Below are 19,871 nucleotides of genomic sequence, written 5' to 3' on the forward strand. Positions count from 1 at the left end.
ATTTACCATAATCGTAATTTAATCATAATTTATCTGGATTTACCATCCTTTATCTGCATTTACCAGTTAATAATTGATATAATTTATCTGGATTTACCGTCATTTACCTGGATTTACCATAATCGTAATTTAATTATAATTTATCTGGATTTACCATCATTTAGCTGGATTTATCAGATAATAATTTATATCATTTATCTGGATTTACCATCATTTATCTGGATTTACCATCATTTATCTGGATTTACCAGTTAATAATTTAAATAATTTATCTGGATTTATCAAATAATAATTTATATCATTTAGCTGGATTTACCATCACTTATCTGGATTTATCAGTTAATAATTAACATAATTTATCTGGATTTATTTGACAATAATTTGTATAATTTATCTGGATTTACCATAATATAGCTGGATTTACCAGTTAATAATTGATATAATTTATCTGGATTTACCATCATTTACCTGGATTTACCATAATCGTAATTTAATTATAATTTATCTGGATTTAGCCTAATTTAGCTGGATTTATCAGATAATAATTTATATAATTCAGCTGGATTAACCATAATCATAATTTAATAAATTATCTAGATTTACCATAATTTATCTGGATTTACCAGTTAATAATTTATGTAATTTACCTGGATTTACCATAATCATCATTTATCTGGGTTTACCATAATTGTAATTTAATCCTAATTTATCTGGATTTACCAGTTCATAACTGATGTAATTTATCTGGATTTCCCAGTTAATAATTTATATCATTCACCTGGATTTACTATAATCATCATTTAATCCTAATTTATCTGCATTTACCACCATTTATCTGCATTTACCAGTTAATAATTGATATAATTGACCTGGATTTACCAGTAAATAATTTATCTGCATTTACCATTTTTTTTGATGTGATGTTACCACATGAATTCACAATAATTAATTAATGTGATGTTTTATATCACACTGCCATAACTTTTTCCTGAGAAGTTCCTCCTGGAACCTCCATTCCCAAATTGGCACAACAAAAATAAAAATGAGCAAGAGGAGAAACAGAACCCAAATGTGTCTCTGCCCTGAGCCAAAATCCAGCCACAAAATTCACTTTTTTTGGGATTTCCAAAAGCCTGAGGACAAAGGTGATGATTTCTCCTCATTTATAAAAGCTGATTTCCTTTAGTTGAAGCTGATTTCTTTTAATAAAAGCTGATTTCTTTTAATAAAAGCTGATTTCCTTCAATAAAAGCTGATTTCTTTCAATTAAAGCTGATTTCCTTCAATAAAAGCTGATTTCTTTTAACAAAATCTGATTTCCTTTAATAAATAAAAGCTGATTTCTTTTAATAAAGCTGATTTCCTTCAATAAAAGCTGATTTCTATCAATAAAAGCAGATTTCTGTTAATAAAAGCTGATTTCCTTTAATAAATAAAAGCTGATTTCCTTCAATAAAAGCTGATTTCCTTTCATAAATAAAACCTTTCTTTTAATAAAAGCTGATTTCCTTCAACAAAAGCTGATTTCGTTTAATAAATAAAAGCTGATTTCTTTTAATAAAAGCTGATTTTCATCAATAAAAGCTGATTTCCTTTAATAAATTAGAGCTGATCTCCTTCAATAAAAGTCCATCCCCAGTGTGACCAGTCCATTCCCAGTGTGACCAGTCCATTCCCAGTGTGACCAGTCCGTCCCAGTGTGACCAGTCCATCCCCAGTGTGACCAGTCCGTCCCAGTGTGACCAGTCCGTCCCAGTGTGACCAGTCCGTCCCAGTGTGACCAGTCCATTCCCAGTGTGACCAGTCCATCCCAGTCTCACCAGTCCATCCCAGTCTCACCAGTCCATCCCCAGTCTCACCAGTCCATCCCCAGTGTGACCAGTCCATCCCCAGTGTGACCAGTCCATCCCAGTGTGACCAGTCCATTCCCAGTCTGACCAGTCCATTCCCAGTCTGACCAGTCCATTCCCAGTCTGACCAGTCCATCCCAGTCTGACCAGTCCATTCCCAGTCTGACCAGTCCATTCCCAGTCTGACCAGTCCATCCCCAGTCTGACCAGTCCATCCCCAGTCTGACCAGTCCATCCCAGTGTGACCAGTCCATCCCAGTGTGACCAGTCCATCCCAGTGTGACCAGTCCATCCCAGTGTGACCAGTCCATCCCAGTGTGACCAGTCCATCCCCAGTCTGACCAGTCCATCCCAGTCAGACCAGTCCATTCCCAGTGTGACCAGTCCATCCCAGTGTGACCAGTCCATCCCCAGTGTGACCAGTCCATCCCCAGTCTGACCAGTCCATCCCAGTCTGACCAGTCCATCTCCAGTGTGACCAGTCCATCCCAATGTGACCAGTCCATTCCCAGTGTGACCAGTCCATCCCCAGTCTGACCAGTCCATCCCAGTGTGACCAGTCCATCCCAGTGTGACCAGTCCATCCCAGTGTGACCAGTCCATCCCCAGTGTGACCAGTCCATCCCAGTCTGACCAGTCCATCCCAGTGTGACCAGTCCATCCCAGTGTGACCAGTCCATTCCCAGTGTGACCAGTCCATCCCCAGTCTGACCAGTCCATCCCAGTCTGACCAGTCCATCCCAGTCTGACCAGTCCATCCCCAGTGTGACCAGTCCATCCCCAGTGTGACCAGTCCATCCCCAGTGTGACCAGTCCATTCCCAGTCTGACCAGTCCATCCCAGTCTGACCAGTCCATCCCCAGTCTGACCAGTCCATCCCAGTGTGACCAGTCCATCCCCAGTCTGACCAGTCCATCCCAGTCTGACCAGTCCATTCCCAGTCTGACCAGTCCATCCCAGTCTGACCAGTCCATCCCAGTCTGACCAGTCCATCCCCAGTGTGACCAGTCCATCCCCAGTCTGACCAGTCCATTCCCAGTCTGACCAGTCCATCCCAGTGTGACCAGTCCATTCCCAGTCTGACCAGTCCATCCCAGTGTGACCAGTCCATCCCAGTGTGACCAGTCCATCCCAGTCTGACCAGTCCATCCCCAGTCTGACCAGTCCATCCCAGTCTGACCAGTCCATTCCCAGTCTGACCAGTCCATTCCCAGTCTGACCAGTCCATCCCCAGTCTGACCAGTCCATTCCCAGTCTGACCAGTCCATCCCCAGTCTGACCAGTCCATCCCAGTCTGACCAGTCCATCCCCAGTGTGACCAGTCCATCCCCAGTCTGACCAGTCCATTCCCAGTCTGACCAGTCCATCCCCAGTGTGACCAGTCCATCCCCAAAGGAACATAGAAACTTTGACCATTCTTTTTTTAAGAAGAAATTAAAATTCATTTTGTTTTCTCCAGTCCCTTGAGCAGGGCTGAGTTATCCCATAAAACACAGGAAAAATCCCTGCCCCTCTGGGAATCCGGGATGAGCCTCACCCAGCTCCGTGAGGAAAATAAAATCCCTTTTGAGCTGTTTGTGAGCCCAAAACAACATCTCACTGCCAAAACTCCTCAGGAGCCGGAACCTGAGCGTCGGTGAGTTCTGCTTTATTCCACTCACCTGATTTCCTTAAGTCCTTCCTTCTGGATCACCTGCAGGATCTCTTTATGGCTCATGGGGGTGTTGGGATATTTCTCCAGGACCTGGCAAGAAAAGAGCAGATGGAGAGAAAGTCACTCCTGAGTTGACACTCGGGTTTTTAATTTATATTAAAAATCCATTTAACGCCTTGGATTTCTCCGAGGATCAAACCCAGCGAGAGCTGCGGCGACTCCCGGAGGAGCACAGAGGCTCCGGAGATTCCTGAAGGATTTTTGTCAGTGTAAAAATTCCCGATTTTCTTTCCAGGGTGCTGCCCTCAGACAGCAGTGCCTGCGGAATGAAATGTTCCCCAGGCAGGAATTCCACTGGGAATGCTGCGAGAACTGCCCAGAAACATTCCCAAAAAAACCCCACAGTGACACACAGGACACCGTGGGGACACACAGGACACCACAGTGACACACAGGACACCACAGTGACACACAGGACACCACAGGGACACACAGGACACCGTGGGGACACACAGGACACCGTGGGGACACACAGGACACCACGGTGACACACAGGACACCACGGGGACACACAGGACACCACAGGGACACACAGGACACCACGGGGACACACAGGACACCAGAGTGACACACAGGACACCGTGGGGACACACAGGACACCAGAGGGACACACAGGACACCACAGGGACACACAGGACACCGTGGGGACACACAGGACACCGTGGGGACACACAGGACACCACAGTGACACACAGGACACACAGGACACCACGGGGACACACAGGACACCGCGGGGACACACAGGACACCGCGGGGACACACAGGACACCGCGGGGACACACAGGACACCGCGGGGACACACAGGACACACAGTGACACACAGGACACACAGTGACACACAGGACACCACGGGGACACACAGGACACCGTGGGGACACACAGGACACCACGGGGACACACAGGACACCGCGGGGACACACAGGACACCGCGGGGACACACAGGACACCGCGGGGACACACAGGACACCACGGGGACACACAGGACACCACAGTGACACACAGGACACCGTGGGGACACACAGGACACCACGGGGACACACAGGACACCACGGGGACACACAGGACACCACGGGGACACACAGGACACCGTGGGGACACACAGGACACCGTGGGGACACACAGGACACCGTGGGGACACACAGGACACCGTGGGGACACACAGGACACCACGGGGACACACAGGACACCACGGGGACACACAGGACACCACAGTGACACACAGGACACCACGGGGACACACAGGACACCACGGGGACACACAGGACACCGTGGGGAGACACAGGACACCACAGTGACACACAGGACACCGTGGGGACACACAGGACACTGTGGGGACACACAGGACACCACGGGGACACACAGGACACCGTGGGGACACACAGGACACCACGGGGACACACAGGACACCACAGTGACACACAGGACACACAGTGACACACAGGACACCACGGGGACACACAGGACACCGTGGGGACACACAGGACACCGTGGGGACACACAGGACACCAGAGTGACACACAGGACACCACGGGGACACACAGGACACCACGGGGACACACAGGACACCACGGGGACACACAGGACACCAGAGTGACACACAGGACACCACGGGGACACACAGGACACCACGGGGACACACAGGACACCGCGGGGACACACAGGACACCATGGGGACACACAGGACACCACAGGGACACACAGGACACCAGAGGGACACACAGGACACCACGGGGACACACAGGACACCACGGGGACACACAGGACACCACGGGGACACACAGGACACCGTGGGGACACGCAGGACACCACGGGGACACGCAGGACACCACGGGGACACACAGGACACCGTGGGGACACACAGGACACCACGGGGACACACAGGACACCACAGTGACACACAGGACACCAGAGTGACACACAGGACACCACAGTGACACACAGGACACCGTGGGGACACACAGGACACCACAGTGACACACAGGACACCGTGGGGACACACAGGACACTGTGGGGACACACAGGACACCACGGGGACACACAGGACACACAGTGACACACAGGACACCACGGGGACACACAGGATACCACAGTGACACACAGGACACCGTGGGGACACACAGGACACCACGGGGACACACAGGACACCAGAGTGACACACAGGACACCAGAGTGACACACAGGACACCGTGGGGACACACGGGACACCGTGGGGACACACGGGACACCACAGTGACACACGGGACACCACAGTGACACACAGGACACCGTGGGGACACACAGGACACCACAGTGACACGCAGGACACCACGGGGACACACAGGACACCGTGGGGACACACAGGACACACAGTGACACACAGGACACCACGGGGACACACAGGACACCGTGGGGACACACAGGACACCACGGGGACACACAGGACACCACAGGGACACACAGGACACCGTGGGGACACACGGGACACCGTGGGGACACACGGGACACCGTGGGGACACACAGGACACCGTGGGGACACACAGGACACCACAGTGACACACAGGACACCGTGGGGACACACAGGACACCGTGGGGACACACAGGACACCACAGTGACACACAGGACACCGTGGGGACACACAGGACACCACAGGGACACACAGGACACCACAGGGACACACAGGACACCGTGGGGACACACAGGACACCGTGGGGACACACAGGACACCACGGGGACACACAGGACACCACGGGGACACACAGGACACCTGTGTGTCACTGTGGTGTCCTGTGTGTCCCCACGGTGTCCTGTGTGTCCCCGTGGTGTCCTGTGTGTCCCCAAATTCCTGCTCAGTCACCCTGGAGCAGAGAGAAATCCCCACAGGAGCCCCGGGGTGAAGGGTTTGTCCCACATCGCAGGGTCTGCTCCAAACGCTGTCCCCAAGGGAAGGAGGAAGGGACAATCCTGAGCCATCACAGGTCACATTGAGCTGTCACAGAGCCACCTCGCTCCTTGGGGACCTGGGCTCGACTGGGACAGCCACCAGGAGGACAGGGGAGGACAGGGGAGGACTCTGCTGTCACAGCAGCTCCACTCCTGGCTTCTCCCTGCTGGAATCCACCGTGGGAAGGTGGAGCAGGGACAGGGACACGGGGCTGGAGCCAGCACTCGGCGAGGGCAGGAGGCAGCACTGGAATTCCGGATGGTTTGGGTGGGAAGGGACCTTAAAAACCACTCAGTGTCACCGCCCCTGTCATGGCAGAGACATCTGCCACTGTCACAGGGTCACCTGCCAATGTCACAGCGACACCTCCCACTGTCCCAGGGACATCTGCCACTGTCACAGGGTCACCTGCCAATGTCCCAGGGTCACCTCCCAATGTCACAGGGACATCTGCCACTGTCCCAGGGTCACCTCTCAATGTCACAGGGACATCTCCCACTGTCCCAGGGTCACCTGCCAATGTCACAGGGTCACCTCTCAATGTCCCAAGGTCACCTCCACTGCCCCAGTGTCACCTGCCACTGTCCCAGGGACATCTGCCACTGTCCCAGGGTCACCTGCCACTGTCCCAGGGTCACCTGCCACTGTCCCAGGGACACCTCCCAGTGTCCCAGGGTCACCTCTCAGTGCCCCAGGGCCACCTCCCACTGTCCCAGGGTCACCTCCCACTGTCCCAGGGTCACCTCCCACTGTCCCAGGGCCACCTCCCACTGTCCCAGGTGCTCCAACCCCAGTGTCCAGCCTGGCCTTGGGCACTGCCAGGGATCCAGGGGCAGCCCCAGCTGCTCTGGGCACCCTGTGCCAGCCCTGCCCACCCTGCCAGGGAACAATTCCTGCCCCAGATCCAGCCCTTCCCTCTTAAATTGTATTTGTGATATTTCATTTCAAATATCCCTGTCCGGAAAGACACTGAAATGCTTCTTGGAAGAGAAAATTTCTGCATCTGTGGCAAAACTTGTCCAACCAGAAGACACCATGAAAGTGCCCCGAGCTGCCAAAGCTCTCAGCAGTGACTGGAGCAGCCCAGCCCCAAGCGGAGAATAAAGAGCCCCAGAGAATCACAGAAATCCTGAGCTGGATGACACCCACAGGAATCGAGGCTGACTCCTCAGCTGGAAAGAAACCCAAAAGGATCACAGCAGCCCCAAAGAGGAGAGGTTTTCTGTCTGGGATTGGGTTTTTGTGGAGCCCTACAAAACAACTCAGAGCTTGTGACCACGGAGTTTAGAGCCCTGAACTGCCACACACCACAAACTGCAATATTCCAGCAGAAAAACTGGAATATCCCCTCTGAGCTGGGCCTTGAGTACAACATCCCTTCATCTTCAGGTGGGAGAGGGGCACGTGTCTGTTGGTGGGTGTTTTTCCCCAAAAAAAACCCAAAAATCCCTTCTGTGTTACCCCTGAGGGGTTCTACAGAGGCTCTCAAAACGACACTGCAAAGTCCCAGTTATCAGCAAGAGAAAATGATGAATTATAATTAAATTAAATCCATGGTTTGAGTCCAAGGCCTGCAGCAGCACCAGGGCGAGCTGGCACAGGGCTGGAATATGTCCCCAGCTGCCACATTCCTGGGAATGCAGCTGGACAGAGGGGACAGGGAAGAGCTCAGTGTCCCCAAAGCGAGGTGGGGCAGCCTGCAGCACAGGGGGCAGCTGCCAGGAGTTCTGCAGGAGAACCCGGGACTGCCAAAGCCACCGCTGCAGCTCCACGTCCCCAAACTCCCGGCCAGGTTTGTCCCCAGTGTCCCCTCAGGCACCGAGCTCCTGTGGGCTGAGTGTCCCTAGTGCACAGAGTGGCCTGAGAGGGTCTGAGTGTCCCCAAGTGGCCGGAGTGTCCCCAAGTGCCCAGAGTGTCCCCAAGTGCCCAGAGTGTCCCCAAGTGCCCAGAGTGTCCCCAAGTGCCTGGAGCAGCCCAAGAGTGGCCAGAGTGTCCTGAATGCCCTGAGTGTCCTGAAAGTCCAGAGTGCCCAGAGTGTCCCCAAGTGCACAGAGTGTCCCGAGAGTGGCCAGAGTGTCCTGAATGCCCTGAGTGGCCTAAGAGTGCCCAGAGTGTCCCCAAGTGCACAGAGTGGCCCAAGAGTGGCCTGAGAGTGCCCAGAGTGTCCTGAAAGTCCCAAGTGGCCTGAAAGTCCCAAGTGGCTGGAGTGTCCCCAGGTGCCCAGAGTGTCCCCAGGTGCCCAGAGTGTCCCCAGGTGCCCAGAGTGGCCTAAGAGTCCCAAGTGGCCAGAGTGTCCCCAAGTGCACAGAATGGCCAGGGTGACTGAAGTGGCCCAAGAGTGCCCAGAGTGTCCTGAATGCCCCGAGTGGCCTGAGAGTCCCCAGAGTGGCCAAAGTGTCCCCAAGTGCACAGAGTGGCCCAAGTGCCTGAGAGTGGCCAGTGTCCTGAATGCCCCGAGTGGCCTGAGAGTCCCAAGTGCCCAGAGTGTCCCCAAGTGCCCAGAGTGTCCCCAAGTGCCCAGAGTGGCCTGTGTGTCCCCAAGTGGCCAGAGTGTCCTGAATGCCCCAAGTGGCCTGAGAGTGCCAAGTGCACAGAGTGTCCCCAAGTGCACAGAGTGGCCCGAGTGCCTGGAGTGACCAGAGTGGCCTGAGAGTGGCCAGTGTCCTGAATGCCCCGAGTGGCCTGAGAGTCCCAAGTGCAGAGTGTCCCCAAGTGCCCAGTGTGGCCTGAGAGTGGCCAGTGTCCTGAAAGTCCCAAGTGGCCTGAAAGTCCCAAGTGGCTGGAGTGTCCCCAAGTGCCCAGAGTGTCCCCAAGTGCCCAGAGTGGCCTGTGTGTCCCCAAGTGCCCAGAGTGGCCCAAATGCCCAGAGTGGCCTAAGAGTCCCAAGTGGCCAGAGTGTCCCCAAGCGCACAGAATGGCCAGGGTGACTGAAGTGGCCCGAGAGTGGCCAGAGTGTCCTGAATGCCCTGAGTGGCCTGAGAGTCCCCAGAGTGTCCCCAAGTGCACAGAGTGCACTTTCCAATTTCCCCACATGGAAAGGAAGAAAAACCCACAAACTGCAGGGCTGGGCAGAAGAAGGAACAGGATGATTTTTTACCAAGCCATCTCATGCAATCAATTCTGAATTCAGGATGAAGTGAAACAGAGGGAATCTGTGCACTCAGGGACAGCACCATCACCAGAATATCCCTGCCAGGGATATCCAGTTATCACAGTATCAATATTGGGATTATTCCCAATAACCATGAGAACAGCTTCACAACTCACTTCCCAGCCACACTCCTGAAAATCAAGTTTCCTGTGCCCCACAGAGAGAAGTTCAGCTCAGCTACAGTGACACCCAGGGAACGCTGTGAGCAGCAGCCACAGAGGGAATAAAAGTGCTCTGAGGGCTGGACTGCTCTCAGAGCTGCTGCAGGAACCATCAGGGTGTCTGTGTGACACTCAGCTCACCCCCAAGGGTCAGCTCCAGCTGCTGCCTTGGGTTTGTTCCCTGTTCCTTGCAGTTTAAAACCCACCCAAGGGTTTAAATCCAGGAGCCCCAGCCCCTGGTGCCACCCAACTGTTTGGTGACTGCAAGGGAAAAACGAAATGATTGTAATTAAACCAAAAACTGGGCTGAGTGTGTCACCCCCATGTGCCTGGATAAGCCCTGAGGCTGGAAAAGATCTCTGAAATGAGCCCAAACCGTGCCAAATCCTCATTTTGTCACTGAGGGTCACCTCCAGGAATTCCTGGGACACTCCAGGGATGGGGATCCAACACTTTCTGGGCAATTCCAAGGTCTGAGCAGCTTTTCCATGGGGAATTCCTGCTGCTGGCCAGCCTGAGGCCATCTCCCCTTGTCCTGTCCCTGTGCCCTGCTGAAGATGTCCCTCCCAATTCTCCTCCCAAGGGCTCCACTGCTCTGCAAAGCAGAGTTCTGCAGCACCCACAGCACGTGAGGGAAGGGCACAGTTACCCAATTTTATCTGAGTGGCTGCTCAGCAGCACTGCCACTGTCCCTGAGGCTCCTCCCTGGGGACCTGCACACCTCCAGGAACACGCCACACTGGTGACAGCAGAGATGTCTCACAGACACTGCAGCGATGGGACAATTCCGTGCTTTACCCCTCCCAAAAGCAGAAAAACCTGACAGTTGTAGAGAAAGCAAATCCCAAATCTCAAACTTTGGGTTCTGCCGTGTCTGACACGTGCTGAGGAGCTCAGCTGCAGCTCAGGGCTGAACCCCAAAGCCACAGGAGGGTGCTCAGCCAGCCCCTGCTGGTCCTCAAGATAAACTGTCCTCAATTTATTTGGACTCAAATAAATCCCACTTGCTGCACCACATCCCGGCCCCGAGCTGATTTTTGCATCACTCAGGCAAATCCCATTTGCATCACAACATCCCAGTTGTGCAGAGTTGGGATTTCCCTCTCTGAAAAACAAAACCACCCCAGCAGAGAGCACACCCAAAGCCAGTGAAGAGAAGCTGCTGGATTTCTGTCAGGCACCAAATGCTGTCCCTGCAGTGAGCACTGACACCTCTCATGGAGATCTCCCTCCCAACCCAAACCAATCCAGGGTTTATACCCAGGAAACATTTCCCTGCCTTTGGGTGTCCAAAAACCTTGCTCTGAAAAGCTCAGGGAGCTTTGTGGAGGTGCAGGTCTGAGCTGCCTGGGGAGGAGAGCACAGCCTGTGCACAGAGGAGGACTCCAGGACTCCAAATGTCTCCTGCTAAAATTAAATGAACAAGACAGATCAAGAAAAAAAAATAAAAAATGTGGCTGAGCTCCATGTTTAAATCTACACCCATGGCACATTTATGGCTTTCAACAAGGACAGCCACTTATTTTTTTTTCTTGATCTGTCTTGATCTGTCTTGATCCCAGCCCCCTGGGAGGGGCTGGGATGGAATTCCCAGAGGAGCTGGGGCTGCCCCTGGATCTTTGGACACTGGGACACTTTGGGGACAGTGGGAGGTGTCCCTGCCATGGCAGGGGATGGAACAGGATCAGATTTAAACTCCTTTCCAACCCAAACTGCTCCGTGACTATAAAACACAGAGAATCCTTTGGGATCCTCCATCAGCACTGAACTGTTCTCCTGGGGCAGGGGTGAAAAGCTGCAACAATTCCATCCAGGATCCTGCTGGGAGAGGCACTGGGCACAGCCACTGCTCCCTGGGGCTCTCACACTCCTGTCCTGCACAGGGACAAAAACATTCCACAGCTTTTCCAGCTGTTCTCCCCCTCTGGCACAGCTGGGCTGCACTGCCAAGCCAAGAGCCAGGCCCTGGGGTAGCTTTTAAACTAGGTGTACTGCTAATTGTAATTGTAATTAGCCACCTAATGAGCCCCCCACCTCAGCCAGCTCAGCACTGCCAGCCCCAAAGGTGGGGAATGGATTTCACTGAGCTCCAGAGCATCCACCTGCACACCCACAGCTGCAGGGATGGTGTCTGCAGCCACCCAGAGCCTCCAAGAGGTTCAAATTCAGAGCCTCCAAGAGGTTCAAATTCAGAGCCTCCAAGAGGTTCAAATTCAGAGCCTCCAAGAGGTTCAAATTCAGAGCCTCCAAGAGGTTCAAATTCAGAGCCCTGCCAGAGGTTCAAATTCAGAGCCTTCAAGAGGTTCAAATTCAGAGCCCTGCCAGAGGTTCAAATTCCCAGCAGGAGCAAAGGAACTTGGAAATGAGTGTTTCAAAGGGCAGGCCAATAATTGGATTATGGTGACTGGGAGGAGGATTTTGTAGTCTGCTGGTTTGCTGCAGCCATCAGAGAGGATTACATTTCCACCTCGCCCTTCACGAGCTCTGCTCCCACACAGGAACCATTTTTAAGCCTCTCATTTGTCTGTTAGAGCTGCCCAGGATGAGCTTAAAGCAGGTTTGAGCTCACTACAGCTTCCAGGAGCACGAGTGCAGGTGTTAGAGGATCAAGCTGAGCTCACACCTGGCAATTGCTGCCTTTACTGGGATGTCACAGAATTCCAGGAGCCCTGAGGCTGGAAAATCCCTCCAAGCTGTGCCCAATCCTCATTTTGTCACCGAGTGCCACCTCCAGGGATTCCTGGGACACTCCAGGGATGGGGATCCAAACTTCCCCCAAGGCCTGAGCAGCCTTTCCCTGGGGAAATTCCTGCTGCTGTCCCCCCTGAGCCTGCCCTGGCCCAGCCTGAGGCCATCTCCCCTTGTCCTGTCCCTGTGCCCTGGGAGCAGAGCCCGAGCCCCCCTGGCTGTCCCCTCCTGGCAGGGAGTTGTGCAGAGCCACAAGGTCCCTCCTGAGCTCCTTTTCTCCAGCCTCAGCCCCTTTCCAGCTCCTCAGCCTCTCCTGGGGCTCCAGTCCCTTTCCCTGGACACACTCCAGCTGTCCCCAGCACTGGAGGTGCCTCAGCACGGAAATCCTTCAGGAAAAACTTTTAAATAAAAAAAACCCCAAAAAAAACCTCAGGAAAAGTGCCACCAAGAGCAGTGTGTGAGCGAGGAGGGAAGCCAAGTGCCCTTCTCCATGAAGATGTGGCAGAGCCTGTGCCAAGTGCTGCTCAGCCCTGTGCAGCCTCAGAGTGTTTCCCTGGAGGCAGAGGCAAGGTGATTCCGTGGCCAGGAGCTGTGTCACAGGACCAGACACAGCCTCAGTCCCAGGAGCTGTGGCCACCCCCTGCCCTGGGCCTGTCCTTCAGACACCTCTGCAGAGGTGTTTTACAGCTGTGACACACCAACCCTCACCAGGGCTCCGTGTCTGCAGTGGGAATTCCTCCCTGGCCACACACAGGGAAAAGAGCTCTGATAACCCCCAGGGCTTTAACAACGAAACAGAGCAGCACCAAAAAGCCCGACAGAGCAACAAAATCTCCTCCAGGAAAAAAATAAAAAATCAAAAATTGGGAAGCCTTTACCAGCTATCAGCTCGTTGCACAAAGTGGGATTAATTAGTCCCTGAATTTTTTGCAGCAGCACTGTGTTCAGCACCTTGGTGAGAAGAAAAAAACCCACCCCAAGGTCTCCAGGAGGAGCTGGAAGGAAAGGCTGAGAGAGACTTGGGATTGTTCACCCTCTTCAGCTCTGGGGTGACCTCACTGTGTGAAGGGGAGAAGAAAGATGGAGAGAGATAATTTATAAGGGCTGGAGGGACAGGACCCAGGGAATGGTTTCTGGGATGGGCTCTGGGGCAGGAATTGTTCCCTGGCAGGGTGGGCAGGGCTGGCACAGGGTGCCCAGAGCAGCTGGGGCTGCCCCTGGATCCCTGGCAGTGCCCAAGGCCAGGCTGGACACTGGGGTTGGAGCCCCTGGGACAGTGGGAGGTGACCCTGGGACAGTGGGAGGTGACCCTGCCATGGCAGGGGTGACACTGGGTGGGATTTAGGGTCCTTTCCATGACATGAGTGACACTGGATGGGATTTAAGGTCCCTTTCCCCCATCCCTGGCATTCCCAAGGGCTGCAGCAGCTGCCCTCACAAAGGTCCCTCAGCACTTTGTGTCCCCTGTGTCACCCAGCCAAGGAGCATTCCCAGAGGCCACACAACCCCTCAGCACAGCAGGAAACCCTTTCCTCAGGTCACCCCCGGGGATTTCCCAGGAGAAACCAAGCCCAAATGCCTCCAGGCTGAGCACATTCCAGCTCAGCCTCATTCCCTCCCTGCCCAAAGAGCACCACAACAGACTGGCTGGGGTTTTCAGGGAGAAATGGCACAGGGACAGCTCCCTGTGACAGGGACAACCCAGCTCTGCCTGGAGGAAGCTGCCCCCTGAGCACAGGGAGAGAAAACAAGAGCAGCAGGGAGAACATCCCTGAGAATTCTCTGCTGCACAGCACAAATCCTGGAACATGAGACACCTCCAGCCTCAGCCCTGGGAGCAGCCACTGGGCGCTGCAGGGGAGACCATGGACTGCTCAGGGTGGAAAGGAACAGCACAGCTCATCCAGTGCCACGGCAGGGTCACCTCTCAGTGCCCCAGGGTCACCTCCCAGTGTCCCAGGGGCTCCAACCCCAGTGTCCAGCCTGGCCTTGGGCACTGCCAGGGATCCAGGGGCAGCCCCAGCTGCTCTGGGCACCCTGTGCCAGCCCTGCCCACCCTGCCAGGGAACAATTCCTGCCCCAGAGCCCATCCAGCCCTGCCCTGGGCACTGGGAAGCCATTCCCTGTGTCCTGTCCCTGCAGCCCTTGTCCCCAGTCCCTCTGCAGCTCTCCTGGAGCCCCTTTAGGCCCTGGAAGATGCTCTGAGCTCTCCCTGGAGCCTTCTCCTGTCCAGGTGAGCACCCCCAGCTCTCCCAGCCTGGCTCCAGAGCTGCTCCAGCCCTCTGTCACCTCAGTGCCTCCTCTGTACTCTCTGCAGCAGCTCCAGCTCCTCGTGCTGCTGTCCCCAGGGCTGGAGCAGCTCTGCAGGTGAGGGCTCACCTGAGCACAGGGGCACAGTGTCCCCTCCCTGCTGCCCACACTGGGGCTGTGGGATGCACACAGGATCCTGGGTTGGAGTTTGGGATGTGTTCTCTCACCATCTTCAGTCCATGGCCCATCAATGCCTTGTGCATGACTCACAGATAACTGCCTCTGGAGTTATCTCTCTTTAATGGGCCATCAAGGACTCACCATCATGAGATGCCCCGCCCACGGGGAGGAGCCAACATTGTCACCTGGATAGAAACTGGCATTTGGGACAGTACAAGAGATTCCCAGAGGATCAGAGCTCCCAGACCTTTCTATGGGATCACTGCTTCAGGAAGACACCTCACCTGGACTGCTTCCATCACCCTGCTCAGGGTGAATTCTGACTCTGGCACTGCTTTTTTTTTCTTTTTGTATTGTTGCATTTATTTTATTTTTTTTTTCCTTTTCTTCTCATTAAATCGTATTTCTGACTTAGAGCCTCTCAGTTGCTTTGTTTTCAACCCACAGCAGCCAGTCCAAGCCCTGCTCTCCGTGCCAGCCCTGGGTGAAGGGGCAGCACTTCCAGAGCCCTGCTAACCCTGAGCTGGGGCATTTCCCTGGTGTGCACACACCTTGGCACTGCTCTGGCTGCAACCCCAACCTGCACACTGGCACCTGCAAACTCTGCGCTGCAAACTCCTCCCCGTGCTGCAGCTGGGCTCTGAGCTGCAGGGAGCCCAGAGGCTGTCCCCAGGCTGTCCCCAGGCTGTCCCCAGGCTGTCCCCAGCCCAGGCAGCAGCTCCCAGCTCCGTGCAGCTGCAGCAGGCAGGAAATGAGAAAAGGCTGTTTATCACCAGCGACTTCCTGCCCTCACCTCACGCTGCTCTGCTGCCCCAGGCTTCTCCCAGTCGGGTTCCCACGGGATCTCCTCCCTCCTGCAGCTCCCCCAGGAGCAGAGAGCACGGCCTCGGCGCCACACCTCACCTCTGAGCCGCTGCACTGGATTAATTCACCTCCCCAGAACCGCAGGGCACCTGATCCCAAACTCCCGGCTCCAGCAGAGATCAGCACCACAAGTTAAATTATAAAAAGCAGTGTTTTTTGGGCTGGTGGAGCTGCCTCAGGCAGCTGTGAGCACCAGTGCAGAGGTGCCAGAGCAAGAGAAGGGTACAGACCTGCCCAGGAAATGCAGCTGGGGTGACATGAGGGAGCTGGGGACAAACTTTTCTGGAGAGTCAGTTCTGTGAGGAGCAGCTGAGGAGCTGGGAAAGGGACTGGAGCCCCAGGAGAGGCTGAGGAGCTGGAAAGGGGCTGAGCCTGGAGAAAAGGAGCTCAGGAGGGACCTTGTGGCTCTGCACAACTCCCTGCCAGGAGGGGACAGCCAGGGGGGCTCGGGCTCTGCTCCCAGGGCACAGGGACAGGACAAGGGGAAATGGCCTCAGGCTGGGCCAGGGCAGGCTCAGGGGGGACAGCAGCAGGAATTTCCCCAGGGAAAGGCTGCTCAGGCCTTGGCAGTGCCCAGGGAGGGTTGGATCCCCATCCCTGGAGTGTCCCAGGAATCCCTGGAGGTGGCACTCAGTGACAAGGTGAGGATTGGGCAGGGCTGGTTGGGATTTTCCAGGCTGGGTGACTGATCCTGGGACAAGCAGAGCCCCAGGCCTGTCCCCTGCAGCCCAGAGACTCTTGTGCTCAGCCCAGAGCCAGCTCAGAGCTCAGTGAGGGAACCTCCACACACAGGGGACGCCTGGAGACAAAAGGGGACAGTCCTGAGCTTGGGGACGAGTTTTCTGTCACCTCCCAAAAGCAGAAGAAGGAGGCACCTGAGAGCTTTTACATTTCTTATACAATTTCACGATTTTCCCTCCAAACTGAGAGCCAAGGCCTGTGCCCTGGCTCTGGGCAATGTGCAGCTTTGGTAAAGGCATGCTTTAGCCCTTAAGGGGATTTTTAGGGATCTGTGGCTGGACAGCAGTGCACAGAGGCTGGAAAAGAGCTGCTCTCCTCCACTGGAGACCCTGCCACCGCTGTCCCCAAAGAAACTGTGACAATGACACACAAAAACACAAAGAGAGCAACACCAAAGCGTTTCCCTGCAGGCCAATAAATGATTTCCTAAAAACCTCCAACTGCTCTTCATCTCCTGAACGCAGCAGCCACTCTGATGCCTTTCACGCTGGAAACACCAGGTCCAGACCCAATTTATGTATTAAAATATCCCCTGCAAGTCTCAGCCGCAGGTTTCTATTTACATTTGCTTCCCCAGCCAGACTTTTCAAGTCTTGTTCGAACAGATCCCTCTCTTCCAGGAGGGCTCTCAGAAGGGCGGCTCCTCCCTCTCTCTGTCCGTGCGGGGATTTATCCCGAGCTGGGAGGTTTAAGCTTTCACCCCGCAGCGTTTCAGCAGCTCGCACTTGTGGAGTTTCCTCTCTCATTCCCGTCCCACTGCTGAACTTCTCCTTTCTCCGCGCTCTGTGCACCGCACCCAGGCGACAGCACAGAATTAAACCCCGCTGGGAAACCTCCTGGTGAAAATTCACCTTTTAGGATTGGCAACTTTCCTTAACCCTGGGGGCGACTGGGCAGCTCGCACCTGAAGGAGTTCAGCTGCGCGGAAGGAAAAGGGACAGCGCAATAAAGAAAACCTCCTCCCCGTGCCCGTCACTTGCTCTGGGGTGTGACTTCCACCCTCGCTCGCCACAGCAAATCCCAGCGCCAATCCCTCCCCCGCGCCGCTTCCCAGGGAAATTCCTGCCGGCAAGCACGACACAAGCGGGACACAGGTCAAGCCGAAGCCGTGACGGCGGAGCGGAGCGGAGACAGAACCGGGCGGGTCCCGCCGCTGCTCCCGTCCTCCCGCGACCCGCCCCGCGGCCCGCGACCCGCCCCGCGGCCCCCCCCGCCCCGCGCACCGTCCGGGCGGCCTCTGCCCAGGTCCTGCCCTTCTTCCTGCGGCCCTTCTCCCTCATGTCGGACGCGGCGGGGCTCGCGGCGCTCGGGGGGCTGTCGGGCGGGCGCGGGGGCGGCGGGGCCGGGCCGGCGGCCCCTAAACGCGGCCAGCGCCGGGAGCGGCGGCCCCTGAGCCCGCCGCCGCCGCCATGTTGGCTCCGCTGCGCACGGGCCGCGGTCATGTGACCCCGCCCGCCGGGCCCGCCCACAAAGGGGCGGGGTTTGCTAGGCCACGCCCACAACGGGCGCGTTCCCGCCTCTCGGACAAAGATGGCGGCGGCGCCTGAGGGGAGCAAAGATGGCGGCGCTGCCTCTTCGCCGTGGCGGAGATGTGTCCGCCCTGCCACAGCGGCCACCGACAGTTCTCCTCTCCCGCCGCCATCGGGTGCCACCGGCAGCCTCCTCTCCTTCCCCGCTCCTTCCTCCGCTCTCTCCTCCGTGCTGGCCGGCCGTTCCCGCAGCCCGCGGTGGCTGAGGGGCAAAGATGGCGGCAGTCCCCTCAGAGCCCGGAGCCCGGCTCCTCCGCAGTGACACCGATGGTGGCGTCCCGAGAGTCACAAATAGCGAACGATTCGCCCAGGCCCGCATGGAGAACGGGCGAGGGGTTGTGAAATAGGTTGGCTAAGGTTGAAACAGCCTCAAAAGATGGAGCCTGAGCTGCCTGGAAGGGCCTTTATGGCGTAATCGGGGATCTCCCTGTGGAGTGTTGGCTCCTACTGTGCCACTTGCCGTGTCTTTTATCATCCAGCTGGAGCCACGCTTCTTATTACACACTTATTATTTACACACTTATTACTTACACACTTACAGGCTGGTGTAAATATAAGCATGGATGTGACTTGTTCACAAGCTGTGGTCAGGGCAGCAGACACGTGTTGCTTGGCGAGAAAAGTGATGTTTAAAACGGAACGAGAGCATCTCCTCAGAGCCCCCCAAAAGAAGCCAGGCACAGAAATGAGGATTTCTAAATAAACAGGCATTAGGCAGCTGGCAGCCCTGCATCACAGAGGTGGTCTTAGGAAAACAGTACCCTACAAACAGTGCACTTTGGGCTCCTTGCCGTGCTGGGTTTGTGGAAACCTCCAGGTTGCGCCTTGTGGGGGACAGTTCAGTGTGTCATTGGCAAAGCAGGTGCTGTGTCTGTGTTCAGAGAGCTCCTCTAACCACTGTCCCCACTGTCCCCACTGTCCCCACTGTCCCCATTCCCTGTCCCAGCACTGCCCCTGCCTCCCATTCCCCCAGGTCTCCTCTCTTGGGTGCAATCCCAGCTGTGACCAGCAGTGTGTGTTTTATTGCCAGCTGTGAAACCATCTGGGGCAGTGTTTCTTTCTCCCTTCCAGGAGCCAGCCCTCACAATCCCAGGGCTCTCTGCTGTCCATGGCCAGCCAGGCTCACTGCAGGGCTCAGACAATTCCAGCAGCCACTGGGAGAGGCTCCACCCAGGGCCAGGAGCCCAGCATTCCCCCCTGGATCAGCCCTGGCATTCAGAAGCCCAGCACAGCCTGTGTGCTCTGGATTCCCAGAGGGAGAGCAGCCCCAGCTCAGCACCACTGCACCTTCTCCAGGATCATCTCTGCTGCCACAGAACCACATCTGTCACTGCAGGAGGCTTGGGCTGGGCTCACACCAACAGCCTGACCAACACCTCTGACTTTTATCCTTTTACATTTGCTTTTTTGTACTACTACATTTGTATTTTAATTTTCCTGGTAAAGACCTGTTATTCCCATTCCCATCTCTTTGCCTGAAAGCCCCTTAATTTCAAAATTATAATAATTCAGAGGGAAGGAGTTTACATTCTCCATCCCAAGGGAGGCTCCTGCTTTCCTGTCTTTCCAAACCAAGACATCCCCACAAACTGGGATAGTGCTGGAATGGTGTCAGTCCTTCCTTTTCCAATGATGAGCCAATCCCCTCACAATGAACTGGGCTTCATTTCCTCCTGTGCAGTGTCAGGAGATGATAAAATCTCAGGAGATAAAATCTCAGGAGATAAAATCTCAGGAGATAAACTCAGGAGATGGAATTAGATCAGAGGAGTGTAACCCCAGCCGTGGCTCCCAAATATCCCAAAAGAGCTGCAATCTCTGC

The 19,871-nt window shown here is 55.0% G+C and overlaps 1 protein-coding gene across 1 annotated transcript in view; it reads right to left on the bottom strand.

Annotated features, from left to right (window-relative positions):
• The window catches only part of ASXL2 (ASXL transcriptional regulator 2), a 52,279-nt gene extending 34,354 nt beyond the window's left edge, over positions 1–17,925 (bottom strand). Inside the window, exons 1-2 of the mRNA XM_066314553.1 lie at positions 17,744–17,925; positions 3,512–3,594 (exon numbers count right to left, since the gene is read on the bottom strand). Coding sequence (XP_066170650.1) covers positions 3,512–3,594; positions 17,744–17,800 — 140 coding nt within the window. The 5' untranslated portion in view covers positions 17,801–17,925. The remainder of the gene's footprint in view (positions 1–3,511; positions 3,595–17,743) is intronic.
• Between the last annotated feature and the right edge of the window lie 1,946 nt (positions 17,926–19,871).

The sequence above is a fragment of the Sylvia atricapilla genome, chromosome 3 (genome assembly GCF_009819655.1).
Source record: "Sylvia atricapilla isolate bSylAtr1 chromosome 3, bSylAtr1.pri, whole genome shotgun sequence".
Classification (NCBI taxonomy): domain Eukaryota; kingdom Metazoa; phylum Chordata; class Aves; order Passeriformes; family Sylviidae; genus Sylvia; species Sylvia atricapilla.